The sequence below is a fragment of the Chiloscyllium plagiosum genome, unplaced genomic scaffold, assembly GCF_037043375.1.
Source record: "Chiloscyllium plagiosum isolate Xiang-an unplaced genomic scaffold, Cpla_swu_hap1 HiC_scaffold_35, whole genome shotgun sequence".
Lineage (NCBI taxonomy): Eukaryota > Metazoa > Chordata > Chondrichthyes > Orectolobiformes > Hemiscylliidae > Chiloscyllium > Chiloscyllium plagiosum.
Window position 1 is genome coordinate 23,988,458 of NW_028270173.1, and position 23,385 is coordinate 24,011,842.

The following is a 23,385-nucleotide window of genomic DNA, read 5'->3' on the forward strand; positions in this document are numbered from 1 at the left end:
GGGAAAAAAATTCCAACTATCCATTCTATTCACATCTGCCATAATTTTGTAAACTTCTATCAAGTCTCCCCTCATCCTTCGACATTCAAGTGAAAACACAGCAAGTTTATCTAATCTCTCCTCACTACTAATACTCACCAAACCACAAAACATTCTGGTTAACCATTTCTATATCATCTCCCAAGCCTCCAAGTTCTTCTAGTAGTGTGGCTACCAGAACTGTGCACAATATTCCTAATGTAGCCTAACTAAACTTCTGTTCAGCTACAACTTACTTGCCAATTTTTATACTCTATGCCCCAACCAATGAAGACAAGCATGTCATCTGCCTTTTTTTTATTATCTACTCCACTTATATTACCGCTTTCAAGGAACTGTGGGCCTGCATGCCTAGTTGATGCTAATAAAGGTTCTGCCATTTACTGTATACTGTACTTGCTCTTCCAAAATGCATCACTTTGTCCAGATTAAAGTCCATCTGCCATTTCTCGACCCAAATATCTAGTATATTTATATCCTGCTATATCCTCTGGCAATCCTCTTCACTGTCCACACTTCCACCAATCTTTGTATTGTCTGCCTATTCTGTGTGTTCTCTTCCAAATTATATTTATATATTACACATTAACAACAGGGGTTCCAGCACTGATCCTCTGGATCATCTCGAGTCAAAGAGCTTCAGTCAGAAAAACACCCTTCCACTTAAACTCTCTTCTCTAAGACAGTTTTGTATTCATATTACCAGCTCACAGCGGATCCCTAGTGACTTCATCTTTTGTGTCAGCCTGCCAACTGGGACCTTGTCAAAGGCCTTGCTAAAGTCCATATAAACATCTACCATCCGATCTTCATCAATCATCTTTGTTACACACACAGGAGGTTAGTGAGTAAAATTAGAGCGCATGGTATTGGGGGCAAAGTACTATATTGGATTGAAAATTGTTTGGCTAATAGGAAACAAAGGGTAGTGATAAACGGCTCCATTTCGGAATGGCAGGCAGTGACCAGTGGGGTACCGCAGGGATCCGTGCTGGGACCGCAGCTTTTTTACAATATATGTTAATGATATAGAAGATGGTATCAACAATAACATTAGCAAATTTGCTGATGATACAAAGCTGGGTGGCAGGGTGAAATGTGATGAGGATGTTAGGAGATTACAGGGTGACCTGGATAAATTAAGTGAGTGGGCAGATGCATGGCAGATGCAGTTTAATGTGGATAAATGTATGGTTATCCACTTGTGGCAAGAACAGGAAGGCAGACTACTACCTCAATGGAATCAATTTATGTAAAGGGGCAGTACAGAGAGATCTGGGTGTTCTTGTACACCAGTCAATGAAGGCAAGCATACAGGTACAGCAGGTAGTGAAGGCGGCTAATAGTATGCTGGTCTTCATAACAAGAGGAATTGAGTATAGAAGCAAAGAGGTGCTTCTGCAGCTGTACAGGGCCCTGGTGAGACCACACCTGGAGTACTGTGTGCAGTTCTGGTCTCCAAATTTGAGAAAAGACATTCTGGCTATTGAAGGAGTGCTGCGTAGATTCACGAGGTCAATTCCTGGAATGGCAGGATTACCTTACATTGAAAGACTGAAGCGACTGGGCTTGTATACCCTTGAGTTTCGAAGACTGAGGGGGGATCTGATTGAGACGTATAAGATTATGAAAGGATTGGACACTCTGGCAGTAGGAAACATATTTCCACTGATGGGTGAGTGCCGAACCAGAGGACACAGCTTAAAAATATGGGGTAGACCATTTAGGACAGAGCTCAGGAAAAACTTCTTCACCCAGAGAGTGGTGGCTGTGTGGAATGCTCTGCCCCAGAGGGCAGTGGAGGCCCAGTCTCTGGATTCATTTAAGAGAGAGTTGGATAGAGCTCTCAAAGATAGTAGAATCAAGGGTTATGGAGATAAGGCAGGAACAGGATACTGATTAGGAATGATCATATTGGCTCGAAGGGATGAATGGCCTACTCCTGCACCTATTGTCTATTGTTACTTCCTCCAAAAACTCAATCAAATTTGTGAGATGCGACCTTCCATACTGCACAAAACCATACTGCCTATCGCCAATAAGTCCATGTTTTCCAAATGTGAGTAAATCCTATGCCGAGAATCTTCTCCAGTAACTTTCATACCACTGACTTAATGGTCACTGGTCTGTAATTTCCCGGATTATATCTGTTGCCCTTCTGAAACAAAACAGCAACACTGACTATTCTCCTATCCTCTGGGACCTCTTCTGTGAATAAAGATACAAAGATTTCATACAAGGCCACAACATTTTCCTCATCTGTCTCCTTCAGCATTCTGGGATAGATCAGGTCCTGGAGACTTGTCTACCTAATGCTTTTTAAAAACATCAAACATCATTTTTATATTGACATGTCTGAGAATATGAACCTTCTCCTCCTGAGCCTCAACATCCACCATAAGCTTTTCCTTTGTGAATACCAATGCAAAATATTCATGAAGGACCTTACCCACTTGCTCCAGGTTAATGTATAAATTCCCTCCTTTGTCCTTGCGTGAACCTACCCTTTCTCTAGCTACCCTCTTGCTCCTTATATATTTTTTTAAGATTACATTACAGTGTGGAAACAGGCCCTTCGGCCCAAGTCTACACCGACCCGCCGAAGCGCAACCCACCCATACCCCTACATTTGCCCCTTACCTAACACTACAGGCAATTTAGCATGGCCAATTCACCTGACCTGCACATCTTTGGATTGTGGGAGGAAACCAGAGCACCCGGAGGAAACCCACGCAGACACAGGGAGAACGTGCAAACTCCACACAGTCAGTTGCCTGAGGCGGGAATTGAACCCGGGTCTCTGGCGCTGCGAGGCAGCAGTGCTAACCACTGTGCCACCGTGCCACCCACAAAATGTATGTATAAAATCAATTCAGGTTGTCTTTAATCCTATTTGCCAAAGACATTTCACAGCCCCTTTTAGTCTTCTTAATTCCTTTTTTAGTTCTTTCCTGCTATCTTTGTATTTTTCAAGAGCTCTCTGTCTTCAGATTTCTAAAGCTTACATATGTTTCATTTTCTTTATGACTTTGCCAGCACTGTTTTCATGCATACCTTCATGGATATTTAAATAGACCTTAATTTAAGATTTTAAGTCTAGACCCATCCCACTTTCCATCAAATGAATGAATTTTAATCAGATTGCACACTGCTACTAGAGTACCTTCACTATGAGATCATTAATTAACCCTATCACAAGTTGCACCGTTATCAGGTTGAGCATAGCTTGCTCTCTGGTTGGGCCCTGAACTTGCAATTCTAAGAAACCATCCCAAAACATTCGATGAACCCTTCAGCTACCTTTGCCCGTCTATCTTTTCCAGTTCATATGTAGATTAAAATCTCCCACATATTCACCGTGCCTTTCTAATGAGCACGCATTATTTCTTACTTTAAGTGCACCCTGCCATGTGGTTCTACCCAGTTTCCACAGACTTGTTTGCTGAACTTATATTACCTTTATGATGCTAATATTATTGTTAAAATATTAGATACATCCCTCCACCTTTTCCCAGCTTCCTGTTTTAAATGTCCTGTACTCTTTAATATTCGCATTCCAATCTCTCACCCTGCAGCCATGTCTCTGTAATGACTGCCAAATCATAAATATTTATTTCTATTTGTGCTATCAGTTAATCTATTATGTTTGAAATGCCACATGTTCAAACAGTCTTTAGTTTTATCCTTTTATTCTTTTATAACTTCTAGGCTTATCTGTTCACTCTAACGTTTGCAATCCCGATCTTATTCTGCCAAGTTCTGTTTATCATTTCCTGTTTTAATACCTTTCTCTTTTGCTTTGTCTCTATTCTTTTGATTTACCAAATCATCCCAAATTTCATTACTTGCCTTTACTATAGAGCTTAAAATCTTGTCTACTTCACAAGATATGTAGTGTGTAGGAGTACCAAACAATTTGGATGGAGATTGTCTCACTGGTACAGATTTCTCTTTCCTTATTACTGGTGCTATAATTACCTTTACCTGTGCCATTTTGAAAGTAGTCTAGGTAATAATCCAGAGATGATGATTTTAGAGGTTCTACTTCTTAATTTGGTGCCTACCTCCTCATACTTAGGATGCATAACCTCTATCTTGTTCTGCCTGTATTGTTGGTACCTATATAGACCATAGGACTGGATCATCCTCCTCCCACAAGTTCATCTCCATCAACAAGCAGATATCCTAAACCCTGGTATTGGATAGGAATAGAAGTGATCTGGACTCTCATTAATTGCATAGAATGTTATTCATCCCTCAGACTATGTTGTTTCTTAACAACATTTTTTTTTACTTCCCACTTGAATGGCTTCCTGCACCATATCGCCAGTCAGTTAGCTCATCAACTCTGCAAGCTCCCGCCCTAATCCACAAGCTAAAGAAAAAATTCCCCAAACTGTTGGACAATAGCAAAAGGTGCCCTTTGGGTTGCTTTACCTGTCTCACTCTCAGTCAACTGTTTCTCTTGTCATTGACCAAATCAGAAGACACTTTCGTAAGAGGTGTGACTGCTTCCTGGCACAGTGAATCCAGGGAATGGTCCCTCAAGATGAGTCACAGTCGGTAGTTCAGCCTTCCGTGAGCCAAAGCTGCAGGAATTTCAAACATTTATTGCAGACATGTTTGCCCCGGTCCAAATTGGCATCCAGGAGATCCCACACACTGTAGTGTCCTTAATATATTCACATTAACTACTTTGCATTGAAAAATGAACAAAATAATACTTTATTAACATTATTGCCAAGTGCTATTTTGAGAGAGCGCCAGAAAACCTCTGTTGAATCAGAGAACCTTTTTCCCCCCCCAACAGCTTTCTTCAACCAGTAGCTTCAACTAAACCAAACTAGGGGAAAAAAAACCTGAGCTGGGAGAACTAGCCACTCAACTTTCATCATACAACTGTACTTTAAAAAAAAACCTAAAGGCCTCCTCCTGATTGTTGACTTGGGCAGTATCTATTAGCCATTATTAATTTAGCCAGTTCACACATATTGACACCTCTTCCTTTATGACTCCTCTTGAAAAAAAAAGGGTAAGACAACCTTGTTAAAGAGGCAACATCATCACAAGTTTCTCTAGCTACGATTATGACTAGAGGGTCAAGGGATTTCAGTTATACCAACACAGCAACAATGTGTGACATTTTCCAAGACACCATTCTTGCACCCAACTTTTTCATCCAGCAGGTCCACTGTCTACAGTTTTCCATCCGTTAATGTCAGTAAATGGAAAATTGTGAAGAATTAGTCCCACAATTTTTCCCACAATCCAACACTATAGGCAAGACTAATCCTATCAGGAAATTCCACCCATGAAAAGAATTCTATCCATCCTCTAGTTCCCTCATTTTTCCATCGTACCTGCTCAGAATCGATTCAAAGGCATGCTGTTTGGATAGCAATGGGAGTAATGCATGGACCTGCAGATTGGTTGTTAAATGTTTTGGCTGCTCAGTTATTTAGTTGGATTCAAAATCTGTTACCAAGGTGTTTCACTCTTCTCTCAACAAATCACAGCTAAAAACAGCTTAATCAGTCCTTCACCTTGACGCCTGTAAGAATACACCATCTCAATTTTCTCCTCTCTCAAGTGAATCTTATATTCATGTGATGTACATTTAAAAGAGGCATATATTTATACATCACCTTTCACAACCTCTAATATCCCGTGGCATGTTATGACCAGGTATCTCTGAACGTAATTATTGTTGTAATAGAAGAAATGGAGCAACCAGTGTGTGCATGACATACTCCCAGAAACAGCAATACAATAACCAATATCATTAAAAGTAAATTTGCCTGAAAAATCAAAAGGTCTGGAGAACTGATAAAAATTTATTTCTCTTTAGAGAAATGGCATGGATTCCATTATGTTCACCTGAGAGCAGAGGGTGCCTTCACTCAGCATCACAGCTAAAAGACAACAGCTTTGACAATGCAGCACTCCAGAATAGTGTTAATTTGGGAATAGTCAATGTTAACTTTGATTGTTTATTAGATTATTAGCTTCAAGAGGCCCAGGAATCAGGCCAGATTTCTAAGGTGCTTTATTTTCTGCCAGCATATCACATTTGTTTAACTTTTACAATTAATTCTTAGGATGTGGGTATTGCTACCAAGGACATACATCTTTAGATATATGCTCTTATGCTAGCTGTCTTTCACATGGTGCTATGGGCCTTTTTTTTAAAAACTACGAATGAGTAGCTTGGCCACTGAGGCGTTTCAATCAGTTGTTAGGAGTCAAGTGCCTTGGCATGAGGCCAGAGTTACAAACAGATCAGATTAGTTAAGAATGGTAGGTTTCATTCCTTAAAATGAATGAGTTGGATTTTTACAACAAAAGTACTTATCACTTTTCATTTCAGTATTTGAGAAAAACTGAGAATTTAAATCATCAAACTGTAGTTAAGCTGACGTTACCTCTGTTCTCATGTGAGCCCATGACAATATTTCAAAGACCCATGGAGTCTTCCAAAGTGTTCTGGATTTTAATTACCCCATAACCACGACTACCATAAACAGATTATCTGGTCATTAACACATTGCTGTTTGTAGGATTTTGCTGTGTGCAAATTAACTGCTGTATTTCCTACATTACAACAGTCACTTTCCTCCAAATGTACTTGATTGATTGTAAAGCATTTTGAATGTGCTGAGGCCAAGTAAGGGAGTTTAAAAATGCATTATTTTGTTTCCATTACACATTACTGAGCCTCTGCAGGCTTTTACAAGACACAGAGTGACATACATTGTGAATTTCATGTAAGTATGGTTTGTTTGCTGTTGCAATGATATAGAATGAGCTGAATACCACAGCAGCCACACACCCTAGGGTATTATAAAACCACTTCTTAAAGCCATTCTATCATACAAGGAGGACATATGTTGGTAGATGGTGCCAAACTGCGTGGGAAAACAGGATGTTTTGAGGAAAGGAAAGCATTCACTGAGGCCTACAGATACTTAGCAATCCAAGCAGTTGAATGACAGATGGCATTCATGATTCTGAAAAGTAAGTAATTGCAACGGATTCTAAAAATATATTTTAGATTGCACATACTGCCATGCAAAACCTCAGGATGTCCAAAGTGCTTCACAGTCAATTAAGTGTTTGAAGTGCAATAATGTAGCGCACAGCAAACTCCCACCAATAGCATTTACGACAAGCTCATGTTTTAGTGATGTTGGTCAACAAACAAATATTGAACAGAACATCAGGCACACTTTCTCCACCACTCATCTTCAAAACAGTATCATGAACCTTTCACTTCAAACGGAGGGAACAAAATGAGAGAGCTATAGTTTAACATCTCATCTGAAACACAGCAAAAACACAAGGAAGCATTAACCTTGAATTTTTGGTTGAACCAGAGGCAAATATGACTGACCTGTCAACCATGAATTGAAGATCAGTGAAGGAATGTCTGAGGCTTCAAGTAGTTTCTAATACATAAAGTCATACATGGGAATGGACACCAGTAATTCATTCTTTCATTATGCCTCCTTTTTGCATTCTTATTTGAGAGATCTAAGCTGAGTGCACCACCATCTACTGTACTCCTAAACTTATTCTTCACCAGGGCCTCAGCTATGTAAGCTCCTCAGCAGCTTTCCTATTTTAGTAGTCTTCAATCCTTCAGAATTCCAACGCTAGCTCATCTGAGGCCTGATCTTAAATTATCCAGTCATCTCCCTTTGCAATGCTCATTTCAAACCTGGCACTATTTACCAGGTCCTAAATCCATGTGAACAGCTGATTGGCCTTAGCTGCAGAGTGGTGTTATTCTGGGCACAACTGTTTAGGAAAGATATCGGACTGGTACAGATGAGAATTAGCTGAATTATGCCAGGGAATTATAGCACAGGAGTCTATTCAATCTGTCACGTGCTGTCTCTTAAAACTGTCCAGCTCGTCCCATAGCCACACCATTTCCATATAACACTGCAATATTTTTTGTTTCAGTCATATGTTCAATTCACTTTTGCAAGTTATTATTAAATTGACTTTCTTTTCAGACAACGTAATGTAGATCATTGAAAACTAATTGCATACAATTCTCATCAGCACTCCTCTGCTATTTTTGCCAATTACTGTGTCCTTGTGTCCTTTGGTTACTGATCAATGAAAATAGAGTGATTAAAGCATAAACTATCAAAACCCTTATGATTATGAATGCCTTGTGTTAAATCTTTCCTTTACCTTCTCTGCTATCCGGAGAACAGACTGGGATAGGGTTCCTTTTTTGTTTCCTTTTTTTCAGTCTCATTTCCAGGTAACTGAAATTCTTGATCTTTGGTATCAATTGCAGCAACTCTCCTCAGATCATTCGCCAAAACCTCAGCCTTGTCAAGCCCAGAATTGGTCATATTACTCCAAATGAGGCCCAACTCTTAGGATTTATTTTCCTTACAAATACACTTTAACACAAAAGGTTCAAACATGAAATTAGTGTAAATGTCAGTGATTTCTCCTCCCCCACCACCCACACCTTTTCCTAATCATTGAAACGTCCTGCCCTTTGACTCTGCCTACAGGCTAATGGTGGTGGAAGACGAGTTGAGGAAAGACCACGCCAACATGCAGGAGGCCATTGATGCCAAGCAACGGATAATCGACGTTCAGGTACAGAAAATCATCACCTCAAAGATCAACAAATGACACTGAGGGGAGAAGCGCCAGCAATTCAGTCTTGTCGTGTTAGGACAGCCCTGGTCAAACCTCATCTGAGCAAACTGCTACAGATTATCTTGCTCCCTCCCCATAAGTTATGTCACAATTGGACAGCTTTCATTTCTAATACTTCACAGGAAGCCCCTGCTGCTATTCACCCTTCCTTCAATACCATTTCACTTTCTTGTTTAGCATTAAAGTGGAGGGGGCCAAATGTACTATATTTTGTGAAAAACTGGCTGGTACCGTCAAGAAAATGTTGACGGTATTCAGTACTATGCACATGTGTGAACAGGGAATAAAACAGGTCAGAAGTGGAGTGCCCCCAGTTAAATATCCTCAGTTTTGTAAGTGCAGCTCAATTTGGGACAGCTGCTTGTGAGATTGTGAAGATGAAGTTTGACCAGGGAAATAGTTTGATAGTAAATAGGCAGGGTTCTGCCCTGGTTATGTACAAGTGGGAAAACCAGGAGGCCAATGGTAACCTCACATGTTTGTTTTTTTGTTTTCATTTAATTCCTCTATGGCATTGCCTAGCTCCATACTGAGTTGGGTGGGCAGGGTAATTAGCTGGCATGATAAAATTAAGGGCATGCACTCTTAAGTGGTCACGAGGCTGCTCATTACCACAAGGTACGCAGCGATTTTGACAACATACACTCAGGTTTATCACACTGTTTACACTAATGACCCCTTTGGAGTAGGCCAAACGTTGGTAGTTGCCGCTAGATACTAAATTGGACCCATCACATTCCTTGTCACCATAATCCACACCCCCTATCACCACAAAACTGATTCCTAGTGCAATGTACCCAAATGGATCCTTGGTGCTCTGGCAACATTTGGTACTTGTCAATAGTAGGTTATCCAATTGCAGCCTGGCCATGCAGGCACAAGGAAAAGTACCTTCATGCACAAGGAAGACCAAAGAATTCAAACAAGTTAACAGACCCAGCATTGGGTAATGGCTCCCTTCCACTTGGTGTTGTAAATTAGCAACAGACAGAGTGAGGCCAACTCACGTTGATTGTGCCCAGCAAAGACTACATATATATGATGACGTGGTTTCAACTGTTTTTAAAGAGGAGCAAGGGAACATATTTCTCGTGCTAATAAATATTTCAAGGAGAGTAGTGAAAGTGAGCAGTCATAGCAAGAGCGCAGAATGAAAAAAAAGATATGAGAACAGCCCAAATCTCAAGCAATGGTGTCTAAATTGGAATTGCAATTTTGTTTGAGTGGTGAGAAGGGATTGGTAAAGGAAGGGGCGAAATTCTATTCCTACTCCTCACCATCCAAAAATATGACAAACAGCTCTCAATCTGCAAATAGCAAATTCTAGTACCAGCCAAAGTTGCTTCAGAGGTTTAGGATCCACAGTAAAGTTCATTCTTTACTTGGGAGTGATGCATGGCAATGATTGAAATTTGGACCTGGCTAGAAGAGGGAGGCATATTAATACTGAACTGGGTCTCTGAGGAAATGAAAGTTTGAATTTCAATTATTTTGACTATTCAGGATAAGACCTGGGCAAGACCTGGTTCTCTTTTACCTGTTTGGCGTTATATCAAAAGTTTGCATTTATTTAACATTATTCAAGTAGGAAAACGTCTTAAGGTATAATTAGACTAGAAGTGACACCACGCCAGGACTAGGGGAGAGTCAAAGCTTGGTCAAAAAGGTTTTTAAGGAAGGCGAGAAAAGCAGAAATAGAAATTCAAGAAAGAAACATCTAAACATCAAGGCCTTCATAGTTGTTGGCAATAACAGGGCAAAAGAAATTAGGATGCTCAATAGGTCAGAGATACTCAGATGTTAAAAAGCAGTTGAGCAGAAAAATATTACAGAGATAGAGAGGTGCAAACCCATGAAGGACTTTCAACAAAAGATGAGAATTTTATTTAATTGTGACAGATCAGGGCTGAGATATGGTTCCTGGTCTGTGCTGAGTTTAATGATGTGTGTGGCATTTGGAATCATACAGTTAGTCTCAGAACGTCATGGAAGGTGGAAGTTAGCCCTGGGTTTCTGGTCTGGGGGGCCTGATGATGCTTTTCTGGAGGCTCTCAGATGCAGAGATTGCGGTTTGACCAAGGCCACTTCTGTGGGGAGAGTTTCCCTTGAAAACCACAAAGAAATGCCAGGACTACCTCTCCTGAATGCAAGTTGGTGGAAGTAGAACAGACATTCGTCGGCTACCATGGCTGATAAATCCATGACAATATTTATAACAGGTTTGACAGAGGGATGGAGCAATAGTAGAAATTAGGTCTGCCCAAAAAAGTCTTCCAAACTTGCTGTTGATCGCAACCCTACACCTCATCCCTTCATTCATCCAACCTACCCCCAACCTTTCTTTAATGTTCAATATCATCAGATCTTTATTTCTATTCATGAATATCTTTAAGATCAGATCTATCTTTCCATATTTCCAGCTCCACAGTTTGTCAGCCAAATTACAACTTTCTTAACATCAAGAATTTCAGGGATGAAAATCCAAACAACTTAGAGTCAATTCAGCAATTTATTAAAAATAAAGGCAATTGCTGTCAGTGAAGATATGCTCAAAAGAGGTCTTGTGGTATAGTGGTAGTGCCCCTACCTCTGGACCAAAAGTCCTAGGTTTAAGTCCTATCTGCCCCAGACATGTAATAATATGAAAGGTTGATTAAAATAGAGATAAATTCAAAAATTGAACAATTGTCTATGCAATCATTACATTTCTTTGGTTTTAAAGTAATTAACTTTGTGCTTTGCCAATATTTAGGTAAGTGTAGATTTTGAATCATCAAATCCGAACACAACAGTTTGATTCAGAAGGGCTGGTTGCTAATTTTGCTGCTGCTTAACATGCCAGGGTTCAGTGAGACTTTCTTCACAGAATAAACGGTGCAATTTGATAGCTAATTGAATAGTTGTTGGTTTTGTTGGTGTTTAGGTAAGTGCAGGTGTTAAGAATGTGTCCAGTCATCACGATCCCATTCACACCATGGTTGGCCCAAAATGATTTGCTGGTGTTTAGGTGAGTGTAAATGTTGAGAGCATGTCTAGTTGCCCTGTTCAGAGTATCTATATTCAGCACTAATGGCTGTAATTTGTAATGTTCTGGTTAATTGATCTAATGATGAGTACTTTTCTTACATTGTATTTACAATGGCATCAGTACACTCCATCCACTGGATCTTAATTTCAACTCCAGGAGGTGGTGGTAGTACACAAGACGACAGTAGCGGATCAGACTATTACACACCCTGCCTGCATTCAATTTCGGCAGATTATATTCAGGGTGGTCGGTCCACTATTGGCCATTTCATGCCCTGTAAAAAGATTAACTTTAACTTCCGGGATGTCTCTCTGGGATCTTTACATTAGGCGAGACCATGCTTACTGAAAAGAACCAGTGCTGTCTAGTACTATTTAATACTCATGTTGTTCATATTGTTATTCAAGTGCAATCTCAAAAGAATTTGTTAGAGGTGTCTGCTTCTGACAGCTTGAAATCTATGTAATTGTGTTAGACTGCTCTTTCACGGGATGGAATAGAGCAAGGTTACATCCTTCTGGTTATTCCAGAAATATTCTACTTTGGGTACAAAAGCAAACATCTGAAGGGAGCAGTGAGTTTGCACACATGCATAAACCTATGAATCCTGTCTTATCAGATTTGTTTGGACTCTCACATCCTAAGATCAGATAGGCATTGGTTCGCAAGACAAAGCTCCCTACAGCATTACTTACTACCAATGAGTCTTCTGCATCAGAGGATAGTTGGTGCAGAGAATTTTAAAAGTTACTGGGACAGCAAAGCTGTCTTTTTGACAGCAGAATGTAATGGTGGAAACAACGTAATGGAACATTTACTGTGTACTTTACCTAACCTATATCTGACCTGAAAACATTTCAATATAATAGTAACCCTAACTCTGTTGTATCTGCTCTGGGAGCATTCAACAGAATAGGGTAATGGGAACTTTAGTTTGTCTATCCGAAGCTCTAACTGCAATGGGAGTATTTAATAGGCATGCATACAGACGTTTACTTATTTGCGGCAGATACCAGATGATGTACGGGAACCCAGCCTTAAAACGATATGGCAATCTGTTAGCTGAGACTCTTAAGTGTATGGATGAGAGATATGTGGTTTCTACATAGTGCATAGATGATCAGCCTCATTTGAGATACTGGGCGATTAATACAATTGTTGTGACTTATATCATTCAGTTTCAAGGCATAAACCAGCAAAGGAATGGTGTGATGCCCAAGTGAACATCTGGGAGCTGACCCATGTTGGTGTGATCAGTGCAAGAGTGCTGAAAGGGCCTAAGTCACTATTAGCCCATTGTAGCAACAACACCACTAATTCACCTTCACAGTAGCAGAAAGGTCTAATACACTCCGAGCTGGTAACTCACACGCTACAATACATACTACATGAATAAGTTCAATTATTTCATGTAAACTCAGTTTTTAGTGAAGTGAATTCTCAGGACTGGTAACAACAAATAAAAGAATTTCATGGACCATGAATGTCCCCAGTTGTTTCAGAAATAATGAAATGGATTTAAGAGTAGTCCCTTTTGTAATGCAGAAATAAATCAATACAATTCGACTGCAGTCAACACCAAACCAGGCATTTCAGCCTAACTGCTGTATAAGCTCCTTGTGAACCCCTTTACATGTCACGCTGTCAATTTATCCTTCTAAAGCTTTCTCTCTCCGACACTAACCAAAATTCTACAAAAATGCATGATTTCCAATACAAACCAAATCCTGCTTTAGGATGGAAAATACAGTTGTGCTTTGCACCCCCTCCAACCTCAAGATCAAATATGGGTATGGTCACTAGTCTAAAACAGCGATCACTAAACTGTCAAGTTAACAGTACTGAAGTAATGCAGCCTCCTGCCCATAACATTCTTTTGCCTCATTTTTCAGCATCTGTCTAAATCAGCTCAAAACCCTTTTTATTTTGAAGTGTTTGTACTTTCGACAGTGCATTGATCCATCTTAATCTATTTTTGCAATGCCAGCCTTCAGGCAAGGTCAGATTTCAGGGTTGTTATTGTAAGATGATGCAGCACTGCCATCAACTGGCTATAAAGGAGTATTAGAGGAGGAATTGTATGTGAATATAAAAAGATACACAGGGCAGATATATACCATAAGATCCAAACATTCCAATAAGCCCTACAGTGCCTGTTAACAGCATCCAAATGCTTCTTAAACAGTTTCAAGGATTTTCAATCCTGGCACTCAATCCAGTGCCCAATTGGTGTGATCACTCAGAGATAAATCATGCACACAATTTACCTGGAACTGCTGCCCCTCCTAACATCTTATCCTGATTTGTGCGGTTTTAGTTTGAAGTGCTTTGGTAGATTTTGCCTTTTTCAAAGCCATATCAGGTTATCTCAACATATCTAAAGCTAACCCGAAAGGGACTTAGCTTTCTGAAGTGAACCTAGACGTGTTATATTTTACTTTGAGCCATTTCACAAGTTTACTTTGATCTTCTTTTACCCCGTTAGGCCTAGGTCCAGGCATCAGATCGAGGTTGCATTTGCACCGCAACACCTGTTACATGAAAGTGTGACCACTTTGCATTTGATGGAACAATTACAACACATATCTCTGCCATTTCCTTGCAATGGCAAAAGTCTTTGGAACCTGTCATCATTACCCGATCTTCTTTTTACATGATGCTAGTTGACTATCCTTCAAAAATTCAAGTAAATTGTGTCAGTGTTGCTAAGGTTGAGAAATTAATGCCATTTTTGCTTGTAAGAGCCAGATACTGACAATTTTCGACCGATGCATTCTGACCAGCAACGTACATTGAAATTACAGCATCCTCCAACATATGCTGGGAAAGGTTTTGGATCTACTCCTGCTCCAACACCAACTTCCCCAGTGTGTTACAGGCATCATAGAAAGAGGTAGCTATTAAAAAAAAATCAACACTTCTAAAAAGAAAATCAGCTTATCTCAGCAAACAAAAGCATGCTATTAGCTAATTAGAACTTTTGCTATCATCTTTGTCTTGGGTGAAATATCTTCTGGTCCTGTTGTTCAATGGTGCTTATGGGCTCCAGTGAGTAATCACATCAGTCAGTGCTAAATCACATTTGTGCTCACAGAATTTAGAAATCGGATAGATTAGTGAAAACCCCCCAAAACCCCAAATTCCAAATGAACTTTGCTTTCATAGTGAATTGTGTTTTTAAAGTCAGTGTTATGCAGTTCATCAGGATTAAGTTGAATGTATATTTAATTCATATAACTCTATCCATCAAGCAGTAATGTCAACTGTAGAAAAACAGACCACGATTATGGAGTTACATACTACAGAAAAGCAGGACTAAATTGAGGGTTACAGTATTATAGACAACATAGGATTGTATGTGGTTATAGGTCTATTTACATTACAATTTGACAAGTGAGGAATAAGACGGGTATTCAAGTGGAATCTTTTTCTACCCAAAAAGTGACAAGGTTATGAAATAGGTTACTAGGACAGACTTTGAGGCAATAGCCTTTGGAATCAGTTGGATGCTTTTCACAGGAGAGAAGAAATTTGAACTTTGTAAAAGAGGTCTTGTAGGACCCAAGCTGTTCCTGAGAACTCAATGGATCAGTCTACAGTTCTTAGTGATTGAATAATGGAACTCAAGTGCTGATGGGTGTGCTTCCTGATAAATTTAGCTGCCAAGTGTGAAGCGTTAACATTAAGCAAGTTTGGGACAGCCCTGGTCCAGATGAGCTAACAGGGACATTGCAGACTGCATTTGTAGATCAGAAAGCATCAGTTGCAATGCTTTAGATGCATTATCCAAAGGCTATACTGGATATGTGCTGTCCTTTGAAAGTTGTATTTTTTCAGTCTTTCTCAACCACAACATGTTCTGAAGAGCTTACCTATAAATTAAGTACTTTTGACACGTAGTTCCTTTGCAAGGTAGGAAATAGGGTTACCAATTTACACAGGACAAGATGCTACAAAAAAAAAGACAACCAAATAACTTGTTTTTAGTAATATACAATTGAAGGAGAAATTTGATAAGGTAACCAACAGAAATGTCAAAATGGTGCGGTGATCTTTTACATTGCCCAAGTGGTCAGATGGGGCCTCAGCTAAATGCCTCATCTCAAGAAAACAGTGCGCAATACTATTGTGCTATCAGCTTGGACCACGTGCACAATTAGGTTCCACAGTCAAGATTAGAGTGGTGCTGGAAAAACAGATCAGGCAGCATCCGAGGAACAGGAAAATCGACGTTTTGGGCAAAAGCCCTTTTCCTGCTCTTTGGATGTTGCTTGACCTGCTGTGCTTTTCCAGCACCACTAATCTTGACTCTAATCTCTAGCATCTGCAGTACCCATCTTTGCCTAATTAGGTTATGACATGGAGTACAATATCTTTGTATACTTTCCATGATCTTTTAAACACTTTTGCTAAAAGTGAAGTGATGAAATAATTTTAGCCATTCTCACCAGATATGGAATCCCACACGGTCAATTTTGCACTGTCCATTGATCTTAATTGAACCTAAAATTAGCATGCAAACTAATCCCATTAGTTTTATTGTTGGCAGTTTAAGTTACAATTGTCTCCCCCTCCACCATCCAAACAGTCAGTCTGAAATTGCACCTATCAGAACTTCAAATGACAGTGATCAGATGACAGTTTCAAGCAATAGTCTGACACCCTCTACTACTTTCATTCCTCTCCACCACCCACCCTTCCCCAAAATGAAACCAATTTAATCATGCTAGAGAAACTCTCACTCCTACATTACACACAGACTCAACTTGCAAAATGGGAAGATTGGCGCTTGATTTGTGCATCCTACTAACTGCTTTATGCAATCTGTTATGTGACATACAGTATATATGAACTACGTACAGGTGGAAATGATTCTCAGGGGATAGCACAAATGCACAGAAGTGTCCCGCCCATACAAAACATGTCTTTTTCTTGTTAAAAATCACTCACTGGGCATGGAGATCAGTAATTATGCCATCATTTGTGGCCCATCCCTAATTGTTCTCTAGAAGGTAGTGGCGAGGTGCCTTCTTGCATCATTGAAGTCCATGGACTGTGGGTGCACTGCTGGGGTGGGTGAGGTTTGGAAGTTGCCAGCTGAAAACCAGGTAGAGCATATAGATGGCACTTTCTTAGAGGTAAACAATGGGAGAGATTGCAACAATTACCCCCTCCAGGGGCATGAAATAGGGGAAAATCAAACAATTAGAGTCAGAAGCACACAGCATAGAAACAGACCCTGTAGCCCAACTCTTCCATGCTGAAGAGGTTTCCTAAACTGAATTAGTCCCATTTGTTTGGATTTGGCCCATATCCCTATAAACCTACCCGATCTACCTGCCCAATTTTTTTTTTTTTAAAAAAACATGTTATCATTGTTCCTGTTTCTACCACTTCCTCTGATAGCTGTTTATATGTACATACCACCCTGTATGTGAAAACGTTGGCCCACTGCTTTAAATCTCTCCCCTCTCATATTAAAACTATGTCCTCTCATTTTCGATTACAATACCCTGGGCAAAAGACCTTGGTTATTCACTTTATCTTTGCCCTTTTTATAGAGTCATAGAGATGTACAGCATGGAAACAGACCCTTCAGTCCAACCTGTCCATGCCGACCAGATATCCCAACCCAATCAATCCCACCTGCCAGCACCTGGCCCATATCCCTCTAAACCCTTCCTATTCATATACCCATCCAAATGCTTCTTAAATGTTGCAATTGTACCAGCCTCCGCCACATCCTCTGGCAGCTCATTCCATACATGTACCACCCTCTGCGTGAAAAGGTTGCCCCTTGGGTCTCTTTTATATCTTTCCCTTCTCACCCTAAATCTATGACCTCTTGTTCTGGACTCCCCGACCCCAGGGAAAAGAATTTGCCTATTTATCCTATCCATGTCCCTCAATTTGGTAAACCTCTATAAGGTTACCCCTCAGCCTCCGACGCGCCAGGGAAAACAGCCCCAGCCTGTTCAGCCTCTCCCTATAGCTCAAATCCTCCAACCCCAGCAACATTCTTGTAAACCCTTTCAAGTTTCACAACATCTTTCCAATAGGAAGGAGACCAGAATTGCACGCAATATTCCAACAGTGGCATAACCCAAGTCCAGTACAGCCACAACATGACCTCCCAACTCCTGTACTCAATACTCTGACCAATAAAGGAAAGCATACCAAATGCCTTCTTCACTATCCTATCTACCTGCGGCTCCACTTTCAAGGAGCTATGAACCTGCACTCCAAGGTCTCTTTATTCAACAACACTCCCTAGGACCTTACCATTAAGTGTATAAGTCCTGCTAAGATTTGCTTTCCCAAAATGCAGCACTTCGCATTTATCTGAATTAAACTCCATTTGCCACTTCTCAGCCCATTGGCCCATCTGGTCCAGATCCTGTTGTAATCTGAGGTAACCCTCTTCGCTGTCCACTACACCTCCAATTTTGGTGTCATCTGCGAACTAAGGTCACCCCTCAGCCTCACATTCAACAGAAACAGGTCCTAGCCTCTCCTTAAAACTGCTACCTTCCAGCCTCAGTAATGTAGTCCCAGTAAATGGACTGCCCATTTTACATCTCTCCCTCCTTCCTAGAACACAGCCAAGAACGCAATTATAAACAATGGAACGCTACTGGAAAATTGCAGGAGCATTGTTTACAGTTTATTATCCAACCCCACCAAAGCAATGAGGGGAAAAACACTGAACACTCCTTACAACTTGCCCACAAATCATCTACCATATGTCTAAACCATCACCCCACCCAGACTGCAACTTATGTCTATTTGCAGATCCTGACTCAACAATGTGAAAAATTGTCTGGTTGTATACTGTTCACAGAAAGCAGGACAAATCTAGGCTAGCCAATATCCAGATTTACACTAACAAGTGGCAAATAATATTTATGGCACAGTGCCAGTCAATGATCATTTACAACATGAAGGAATCTATTCTTTATCCCTTGACATTCAATAGCATTACCAATGCTGAAGGCCGCACCACCCACATGCTACATGTTACCACTGGCCATAAGCTCAAGCTGAACTAGCCACATAAATGCCATGAACTATAACAGCGCATCAGAGGCTAGGAATCCTTGAGTGAGCAACTTGCCTCCTCACTCTCCAAAGTCCATAGGAATGCAATGGAATATTCACCACCTGCCTGGATTGGTGCAGCTTAAATAACACAAGAAGCTCAACACCACTCAGGACAAAGCAGCCCAGCAGATTGGCACCATATCCATTAACATTCACTTCCTGCAGCATCTTCATTGGGTATAATGAGGATCCTTGGACAAGTGTAAAATCACCTCCATCTAGAAGAAGGAGGAGGAGGACAGCAGCTGCATGGGATCGCCACCGCCTGCAAACTCCCCTCCACCGTCCTGATTTGGAAATGTTTGGCCCTCCTTGGGTCGAAATCCTGGAAGGTCCACCTGGAGCGACACGATGCGGTGCAACCTACAGCCCACCAACTGCGGTGATTTCAGAAGACAGCTCAGCACCACCACCACCACCACCTTCTCAAGGGCACCTGGAGTTGAGCGATAAATGCTGGCCCGGACAGTGTCACCCCCCGTCCCGGTGAAGTGAATACCAATAAACTCCTACCGGATGTAGGGCGGGTGCCTCGCAGGAAGGGGACTTCTTCCACCGGCTGGTGTCTGGACGTGACATGGGGTGGGGTGGGGTGGGTGCCGCTGGAGGAACTCGAATCGGGAACGTGGGGCGGGCCTTTCGGGCCGAAACTCTCCTTTGGTTTTCGCATCTGGAGCCGAACGCCCTCTTCCTGCCCGAAGGACGGGCGGCGGTTGGCCGCTTTCCTGCGGAACCTTCTGGAACCCAGCCCCAGCTTCTCGTCCTGCGCGCGGCCTCGACCGCCACGTGCTCGAGTGCGCGGGAGGACGCAGCCCGCGCGCCACTGTCAATCACAAACCACCGCCGGCGGCACACCCAACCCGCTTCCAGTCATCCCACCTCATCAACCCCCTCTGCAGAACCATTCCCGCCCCCCGGCGCCGAGTACGGGTTTTATCGACATGAAGCTTTTTTTTTCTCAGGTAGGGAGGCGAGGATCAGAGGACATTGTTTCCCACACCGCCAAAGAGCCACTACCATTACACACACACACGAGCCCATTTACTGGGTTGGGGCTGCGGGTGGTGACTCCAGTTCGGACCAACCGGAGTCGCTCGCGTTGCCAACGTCACCCGTTACCCAGCGGCGTGATTGGACGAGTGTGGAAAGGTCGTTGGGAGTTGGGCGGGCGTTTTCGGCCAAGCCGCGTGGAAGAAGGATCACGTGGCTTCGCCCTTCTCCATGTCTGGGAGGTAGGGGTGGTAACGGTTTCCCCTTCCCCTGGCAGTTTGAATCGCCTGGGAGGAAGGCGTACACCTCTGCACGAATTGTTCACTCGCGACCCCGTGTGCTAATTGCCCCTCACCCCCGAGGGCAGCTAGGAATCAACCACGTGGCGGTGGGTCTGGACTTCACGTGTTGTCCAGACCCTGATAAGGATGGCGCATTTTCTTGCCTGAAGGGAACCATGTGGGTTATTTTCTCACAATCAACAACGGTTTCAAGATCAATATTCAGCTCGATGCTGCTATATATATATATATATATATATATATATATGTGTGTGTGTGGCATGGTGGCTTAGTGGTTAGCACAGGGACCCAGGTTCGATGCCAGCCTCGGGCGACTGTCTGTTGGAGATTGCACATTCTCACCGTGTCTGCGTGGGTTTGCTCTGTTTCCTCCCACAGTCCAAAGATGTGCCGATCAGATGAATTGGCCATGCTAAATATCCCATAGTGTTCATAAGAGATGTACAGCATGAAAACAGACCCTTCGGTCCAACCTGTCCACGCCAACCAGATACCCCAACCTAATCTAGTCCCACCTGCCAGCTCTTGGCCCATATCCCTCCTAACCCCTTCCTATTCATATACCCATCCAGATGCCTTTTAAATGTTGCAGGGATGTGTAGGTTAGCTGCATTAATCAGGAGTAAATGTAGAGTAATAGGATCTGGGTGGGGTTACTGTTCGGTGGGTCGGTGTGTATTTGTTTGGCTGTACGGCCTGTTTCCACACTGGAGGTTAGGTTGGTTGAATAGCTGACTGGCAGTGTGTAGTGATGCCAACAGTGTGGGTTAATTTTACATAATAACTGAGATTACTGTGAAGGACTTACCTTCTCGACTGCTCCTCCCTCCTGCTGGAGAAATGGTGAACTTCAGGTTAAAGCACAACATGTGATCTTTTTAATGAGAGATTAGCCCTGTGGCCCTCTGGGACTGTGGGCACTTTACAGTCTTAATTTCCAGATTGAATTCAAATTCCACCATCTGCCGTGGTAGGATCCAAACCCAGGTCCCCAGAATAACACCTGGGTGCCTGGGTTGATAGTCTGGTAATAGTACCACGAGGCCATCAGTCTCCAGGAAAAGGGAAGGGGTATAAATTGTAAGTTTTGTGTTTCTTTGAGAAAATGGCAGGGGCTGTGGTGGGTGGTGTAAATGTGTACCAATGTTGCAGTGATCAAAGGGGTTGGTGGCTCAACCACTAAAAAGGAAGGTTTCAGAACATTGCTAGTGGAGGGCAGCGGGACACAGTGTCGACCCCGGTTGTCGCAAGACGGCAGACGTCACAGACGAGTTGCAGTGGACGGTGCAAGACAGACAAACATGGCAGACCGTGACAGCAGACCTACTGGTAGGAGTAACTTATGAGCAGCAGCTCCCACAATTGTGCTGTTAACCAGAACTGGCTGTTTCAGGCCCCACCCACCACCTCCAACCGGGTTTTACATTCTCCGTTGTAAACGGAGTTGGGGTGGTACCCCGAGTGTTGAACTTCAAACCTTTACAGCACCTCTATTCGCACGAAGTGTCCATGAGATCCAGTGACTGTGGAATACTTTCTGTAATGGATGTCATGTTTCCTGGGCGTGAGGGTGCAGTTATTGTAACTTGTAAAGATTGTGAGAGATAATTGATCAGTAGCCAATTTGAAAATTTGGCATCTGATAACTAATATTTGTTGCTTTAGTTACTGTGTAGTTATACATATGTATCCAATATGTACTTGTGTGTGCATGTATTCTTTGTACAGTATAACTTCATGGTATGGAAATTGTGCCAATTAATAGTACTAATATTGCAAATACATATGTAAATTTCTTTATTTCTCTTCCTTCCTTTCCTGTTTTGTCCTTTTCTTGCTCTTTTGCACCTTCTTTCCTCCCCTCTCCATCCCTCCTCACCCCAAACCATATTTCTCTCTAATCTGCCTGCCTAACACCTTTCAAATCCCCCCTCTGGAAGTCAATGGAGCATTCATTCAAAAAAAGACAAAATGGCTTCCCAGCCCCACCCACTGCCCACCCACCTCGCCTTCACCGTGCCAAAGACTTTGCTTCAAGCCGGATCGAGGCAAAGTTCCATGGAGACCCCCGCCTCATTCGCCGCCAGGCCCGCCGCTTCGAGTACAACTTGGAAGGGGGAGGGGGGCAGCAGCTGGTCTGACGTTGACCTCCCTTGGGTTCCCGTTGGCGCGGGACCTGCTGAGGGCAGTGTCTAGACTGTGACAGCCCTTCTGGTAGATAATCCGGGCAGGGAAAAGAATTCTCAAATTGGCTGAACAGGTGTTTTGGGAGGGAAGAGGAGGGAGGGTATGTGGGAAAGGGAGGGCAAACAGGGTATTACACTGATCACTTAATTTTTTTTAAAAAATGAAATATCTATATATTTATATATAAATTAATTTCACACAACATTCAAGGTTGCCCACAACCTGGTAAGTGGGGTGACCTGGGGCTGGTGGTTTTGATTGAGTGGTGCATTGGTAGCCAGGCAAGGGAAAGAATGCTCCGTTTACATACAGAAGGGGGCAGGGGAGATGGTGGCGCCATGGCGGCCTTGTTGACCGACTCAGGCGACTAGAGAACCTTGGCTGGAACAATATCTTGCACCGTCTATACCTCCGACATTTTGAGGGCAGCGGACCATAAGGTACGAGACCAAAAGGGAGAAATCTTTTAAGCTGCAGTATCCCTGGCTTTCGAAAGGTCTGTAGGTTGTGGAGATGTGTGAATAGTCCAATTTTTGGCAGTGGTCACCTAGGTTTCAGCGACTCCGCAGTTTGTTGGAGGTGCTCCGCAGAGTTTGCTGTCTCTCTATCAGAGACAGAATAAGGACGCCTGAATATGAATTGCAGCAGAGGCCATCTCAAATAGGTGGTGCTATTTGTTTTGGTGGGGGGGGGAGCGCAGAAATGGCTAGAAATTGGACTTTTTTACACATCTCCAGCAGGCCAGCTATTTCAGAGCTGTCAGAAATCAAATCTACACAACATCTTCACGTTTAAAAATTCTCATGGACCTCTTGCAGTTTTGCCTTCTAACTCTTCCTTTCCACCCCCCCACTCCATACCCCACCAACCACGAGGATGTAAAAATTATTTATTAAAAAATAGAAAGTACAGGGGCTGGAAACATCTGAATTTGAAGGTGGACTGAATGAATCTTCTTTGGAGAATTATTCAAGAGGCCAGATTTTGTGGGTGGGGAGATAGTGGAGTACAGGGAACCCTTATCTGAAGAGCTCTTAAGTACTGAGGTCA

General features: G+C 42.3%; 1 protein-coding gene across 21 annotated transcripts in view; it reads left to right on the top strand.

Annotated features, from left to right (window-relative positions):
- LOC122541389 (ras/Rap GTPase-activating protein SynGAP-like) overlaps positions 1-23,385 on the top strand; it is a 1,066,559-nt gene that overhangs the window by 872,289 nt on the left and 170,885 nt on the right. For 19 of the 21 annotated variants that reach the window (XM_087979364.1, XM_087979362.1, XM_087979365.1 and 16 more), the window contains one exon: positions 8,577-8,664. In XM_087979364.1, the coding sequence (XP_087835490.1) occupies positions 8,577-8,664 (88 nt within the window). Of the gene's footprint in view, positions 1-8,576; positions 8,665-22,088; positions 22,363-23,385 lie in introns of all 21 variants that reach the window. The other 2 variants (XR_015753055.1, XR_015753056.1) reach the window with 1 other exon arrangement.